Raw genomic sequence first — 6,033 nt, 5'->3', positions numbered from 1 at the left:
AAATATAACTTGCTCATACTGACGCTTGAATGAAGCATGAAGGGAAACTGACGAGTGATTCTGGGAATTGTAGTCACGTGTTTTTAAGTGCAGCCCACCTGACTCCAGTGTTCTCTTGCTGAGTGAAAGTAATGGGGAGCAAGCTTATCCAGGTAACCGACCCTTCTTCTTTTTTTTTTTTTTTGCGCTGCACAAGTGATTTATTGTCGGTAAAAAAAATGTTATCGAGACTGAAGAATACTGACATTTGACAAGTTGTATGTGAATAATCAAATGGTTGTACTTTGCACTAAGTTTTGTTTTAATTTCATTATTGTTTTTGAAGGGATCAAATCGAAAAAAAATGATGATAGTTTTGAAGCCTGTCTGAGAGTGACTGGGATTTGTTGCGACTGACACACCAGCAGAGTGGGGACTGGTGTGTGGGCGACATCCCACTAGAAGAAAAAAACACATCACACAAATTTTTATGTCGTATTGAATTGGAAATATTGAAGAATACTACAAACTACATTCTGCAGCCATGTCTTAAGATGAGTTCAATTTTCAGTTACATATTGTATTATCAGCCGTCAGCAGCTCAGCATATATATATATATATATATATATATATATATATATATATATATAAAAACATAACACTGAAGAGAGATGGCTGAATAGTGGCAATAATTGCTCGGCAAGAAAGTGGACATTGGGCGAATGAAACAAATCTGCTCTTGACTTCCTCTGCTGAAGCAACATCTGTTTCCTCGAAGATGTTACGGACTGATACCGCACGGCCATCACTTTTGGACTTTTGGGCATAAGATACCTAACCAGACGTCTTGACGGATTTCTAGTCGAAGGGTAAATCTTGGGAGGTTGGTTTTTCGTCCCAACAGCATGGCATTCTGCACCAATATGCGAAGAAGAGATCCTATTTTTCACCCTGTTCACATCTGTGTCACTGCTCTTCTTCACCTGCCACTCCCATGGAAAAATGGCCTTGGATGTAAATGACTTGTACATGTAAAGTTTTTTTCTACACTCATTCTAGATTCTAGGTATTTTTATAGTCGGGAAGAAAAGGAACATTTCTTCTTCTTGTCTTATGCTGAGAGACAGCTGCCTGTATTCTTCTCTTAGCATGTAGCGTGTACAGTATCTGTTGTTTTTCTCTTTTTTATTTTCTCTCGTTTGAAATCACATGCAGATATTTATTCCTCATTTGCCACAAACGACGACTCACACTCTGTGATCTGTTCTGCTGAATATATCTTTGTACATCGTTTTTTTTTTTGAGGGGAGATGAGTTCACGGTGGATTAATCTGTGGGAGGATTATTGACTTGAGAGAAAACGTTTGAAGCATCGTCTTTGGTGACTCGACATTGTTTTTTTGTTTTTTTTGAACAGCTTGAATGTGACCTGCTCAGAGCGGTCGTTTGTTGAGATCGTGGCACTCTTCTTTCACAATGCTGACGTTGCTGTGACCTCCTCAGGGTTGTGATTTTAGACCGATGGCCGAGTCTGCAGTTTCTACTGTTGTCTTCCCAGATGGAGGCAGGTCCCTGAATGAAAACACAGATTTTTATTCTACATCTCTTGATGCAGTCGTTTGACCCACGTTTTGACTGACAAATCATATCCATAGTTTACGTTCGTGAAGTTGTGAGACCTCACAATGTCGACACGCGGCACCTTAAACCTCATATCAACGCTTTGCTGAGTTCAGCGTCCTGTCTTTCAGTGTGACAGAAGGTTTGCCCCGACAGATTTAATTCTTCGTTCTTTTGTTTTAATGAATCCTTTTGGCATTACAAACAGGAAATTGGGGTGACACTTGAACACAGCAGGCCATACTTCTCTTAATTCGCTCCCTGCTTCATATTTTAGTGCGTTTGGCGACTAACTAGACGGAACAGAACAACTTAGACATTGAGACCACAGAGCTGATAAAACATTCCCTTTTAGCAGAGCTGAAGGTGACTGCACTTTAACCAACAAAATTTCTCCATTTTAACTCCTGCTTTTCAAAATGACCAAAGACAGATGTTCCAAGTTTAACTGGTGATTTTAACTATCGGGGTTCGTGATCTCTCGTTAACTTCCTCCTGTTCGTATAAAGAGTTCGCCCTGAAAGGAAACAGAAACTGTCCTGCTAGTCTCAACACTGTGCCTCTGTGTCATAAACTTTGCATCGAAAACTAACCTGACAATGAGCCCCGGGGGAAAGCACTGACCACGTGACTGTCAGTTTATTAAATTATAATTATAAAACAACCTAAACTGTAAATATGAATTGTCATTTTTGTGAACTTTTTCTCTCTCTCTCTCACTCTCTCTCACGCTCACTTCCAGTGTCCAAAGAAGGTTTGCTGAAGGCACAAACATCACTACTGGAGTAGTGCATGGCTTGCCATTATGTGACATGGGAAGATTAAAAAAAGAGAATATTGTAGAAAAGAGAAATTGTAAAAGTTAAATTTATTCCTATTTTCACAGATAAATGTATAAATTATAACAGTATTGGTTACAGCTGTATATTATTTTTGAAGATCCCCCAAATGATCTAATCCTAATTGTTACTGGGGAACTATAATTTCAGTCATTGTAAAAACAGAACAATTTAAAGGTAAGGCAGTGAAATAAGATTAGAAAAATAAATGGAATAAAAATGATCCTGTTTGGTTGCCTCATTTGTTGCACGTGTTTACATCTCGCTATGTCTTTGCATTTACTGTATAGATAGCAGCAGAATATAGGTTTGAGTTAACCATACATATTGTAACATGTCCTCACATGTTACTATCTTAGATGGTAAGTCACATTAAATCAAAGGTGATTCTTGTATTACATCGAGCCACAGGTTAGTATTTCAAAGTATTATAATTTTCAGTTACATATTGACAAAAAAATGTATGTATTCCAAACGTAAATATTTCACAAAGTTCAATTTATTCCACTCTCTCAATACCGATTAACTTCTCATTCATGTGCAAGCCCCGTACCTCTCTGCATTGAAATCTACCAGCCCCACCTGCAGATAGTGGGTATGTACTGCATGGGCTCTCAACCACACTTTGCACTTTTTGTTAACGGTATTAACACAATCTTGTCAATACCAACACCAGTTATCAACACTATATTAACTCCTTCAACTGCCAGAAGACCTGTTGGAAGACTATCTGTCCCCTTATAGTGACCCTGCCAGCTGCTGCTGTGCCAGTGAGTATAGGTGTGCAATAATAAAGATTTATTTTCTACTGTCCGTTTCTGTCATAAAACTGTATGTGAGCCAATTTGTATTATTAATACTCAGCATGACTAATCAAGAATTGTGCAAATAAGTTGATACATGGAAAAGTGAACAGGAAACGAATCCATTTAATTGATTAAAAACACAAAATCCTTGAATTGGCAATAAAAAATGAATGGTTTGAATTTGTATTGCTGACGTTTCTATTGCTCATCACCTACACAGACTGTTCATAAGTCAACAGTGTTCCTTTATTCAGCCAGAGTAGCATGATTATTATGTCCTGTCTTACTCGACTCATATGACTGTTATGAAAAGCTTAACCCTTTATTTCAGATGTTAAAATGAACTTTATCTTCACGATTGGTCAATTATTTTGTTATTCCTGAAAGCAAAAATCACAAATGTATGCTTGAATATTATTTTCAATAAATCAGAATATAATAAGACATGCACATTTCTTAATTGAGTAGTTCACCGAACAGTTAATTTGTTTAGCGTGATAAACTGATTCGGACATATCGAGCATCCAGAAGTGTTACAAAAACCATTGACTTCTTGAATGCCTCACATGTCTGTCCCCGGAACCTTCCTTCTCCTTCTTGCTCAACACGAACGTATTTTGAAGGAGCACACAGAGAGCAACGCGAAGCACCACGGCGGGATATTCATGTTAAAACGTGAACTGACAGTAGGAACTGCAAATACCACCTCGAAAAAAATACTTTTTAATACAACAGTGACTATAAGTCATGTGATTTTTTTCTGCTTTGTTTAATAAAAATGCTCAGGTGCGTATCAGTTTGGCTAACAGTTGTAAGTTAGCTAACTCACTTAGGTTGACTCAATGCACTCCAGTAAAGGTAGCTGTGTGTTTATCCATCTTCATTGACACCTGCTGTATTTTGGTACTTGGTTAACTAACGCTCAAAGCTGCTGAAATAACGTTAAAGGGAGGATTCACCTAAAAACAGTGACCTAATTCTTCCTATTATGATTAAAGGCTTTACATCCAGAGGGTTTTGGGGCGATATTCTTATGAAGCTTAATCCTTCATTAGTAAAATGCAATCATTGTTTATATCTACAGACTTTTTTTTTTTATGAACGTTGAATTTTCTGTGTAGAGATAGATGCATACTTGGTAGAAACCGTTCACAGTTGTTTCAGTCTGAGTTGTCCTTTTTAATGTTTCTGTTTAGAAAGTAAAACAAGGAAGTCACCATTTCCAAGATGGAGTCCCTTGCCCCGGATACTGAGGTTCGCGTGGCGGTGGCCCAGTGTTTCCGGACCCTCGCTACATCCACAGATACCAAAGACATCGTCACTGCCCTCCAGACGCTTCACTCTTACTTGGATGAAGGACCGGCGAGCAGAACCACCTCAGTTCAGCGGGCGGAGTTCAGGCGAGCCCACTTCACCCGAACCCTTGAGTTTCTCGTGAGCAACATCCACGCCGACTGGTTGGCCGGCCTCACGGCCGCCCAGCAGACGGAGCTATGGGAGAGCTTGTTCCTCAAAGGCCCTCCAGAGCAGGCGCTGCTGGTGTTGATGGAGGGAATCGGAGCGCTAAGGTGGGTGGTGAAAAGGATGAGGGGCATGTTCATCATGTCGTCTGTTCACTAATTACTCTGTTATCTTCCCACACAACACAGAGACAGCACAAATTTGGACCGCTTGGTCAGCATCACTGAGAAGTTCCTTCGGATCGGTCGACTTGCTGACCTGCTGTGGTCCTACTGTCTGGAGACGGGTCCCTCTGATTCCCCCCAGCTCCGAGAGACTCTGCTGGGACGTATTGTGGCGCTGCCGGACGTCACCGCCAACAGGTTGCATCTAAAGAACAAGCGTCTTTTTCTTCCTCAGCAGTACTACCCACTGCTGGCCACAGAGATGCTCACTGCCCTGGAGCGGACCTGTCGAGCACTCAAAGGCGAGGAAACATCTTTTGAACTCTTCGCAATAATGCCAGCGCGGGGCTTGTGTCAAATATTTATTGTCGTGATCATTTCTCATTCCGTCTATTTGTGTATTTAACAGATGGCACAGACTGCTCCTTGACTTTTGTGGCTCAGACACTTGGAAAAGTGTGTATCCAGGGCCATAGTGGTGAGTCCAGTTATCTAACATTTTGTTTTCTAACAGTATCTATAGAACATGAATGGACTCCTGGTTATTTGTTCCAGGGTCCGTCGTGACACAGAACATCTGTTATCCTCGTCTAGACGTTTTTATTTTCCCATCTACAGGTTTGGTGCTGGCCGTGCTGGCTCCGCGGCTGTCTGCGTGCACGCGCTCGGACATGGTGTGGCAGAGGGTTTGCTGGAAGCTGCTGCAGAACGTTCCGCAGCGATGGATGGAGAGCGTGCTCACTGGGCTGGTGCAGGCCGTCGGCGGGTAAGGCGGAGACAGGAACAGCCATTTTAACGGCTCAAACAGTTTTCTATCTGCCTCTAATGACGCCAGCGTCTCACCTCTTTTCCAGGCCCGATGCGTTGGGCAGGATCATTGGCAATCTAGTGTTGACAAATAAGAAGGCCCAGTTTGTCATCACTCATAAACTGCTGTTACTGCAGTACAAGTATGAGGTAAGAAGATACCTCTCAGCCTGACAGTACACCGTATAATCGTATAAATGTATGTGTTTTCTTTCCCCCCCCCCCCCAGACTCAAGTCTTGAGAATTGTCCTGGGTTACCTTGCAGCAGACAGGGAGCGAAGGCCACTGCTCATCCAGGTGAGCGCATTAGGATGTCCAGCAGCCAAATTATATCACACTATATATATATATATAT

At 41.3% G+C, this 6,033-nt stretch overlaps 1 protein-coding gene across 2 annotated transcripts in view; it reads left to right on the top strand.

Moving 5' to 3' along the window:
* Positions 1 to 3,879: 3,879 nt before the first annotated feature.
* telo2 (TEL2, telomere maintenance 2, homolog (S. cerevisiae)) overlaps positions 3,880 to 6,033 on the top strand; it is a 6,716-nt gene continuing 4,562 nt past the window's right edge. Inside the window, exons 1-7 of one of the 2 annotated variants that reach the window (XM_031843333.1) lie at positions 3,880 to 4,031; positions 4,442 to 4,813; positions 4,895 to 5,172; positions 5,280 to 5,348; positions 5,489 to 5,636; positions 5,725 to 5,827; positions 5,907 to 5,975. In XM_031843333.1, coding sequence (XP_031699193.1) covers positions 4,473 to 4,813; positions 4,895 to 5,172; positions 5,280 to 5,348; positions 5,489 to 5,636; positions 5,725 to 5,827; positions 5,907 to 5,975 — 1,008 coding nt within the window. In that variant the 5' untranslated portion in view covers positions 3,880 to 4,031; positions 4,442 to 4,472. The other variant, XM_031843334.1, reaches the window with a different exon arrangement.

The sequence above is a fragment of the Anarrhichthys ocellatus genome, unplaced genomic scaffold (genome assembly GCF_004355925.1).
Source record: "Anarrhichthys ocellatus isolate YVR2014 unplaced genomic scaffold, GSC_Weel_1.0 scaffold4, whole genome shotgun sequence".
In the NCBI taxonomy this organism is placed as follows: Eukaryota; Metazoa; Chordata; class Actinopteri; order Perciformes; family Anarhichadidae; genus Anarrhichthys; species Anarrhichthys ocellatus.
Note: the sequence above shows the minus strand (reverse complement) of the source record. Positions and strands in the feature narration are given on the sequence as shown.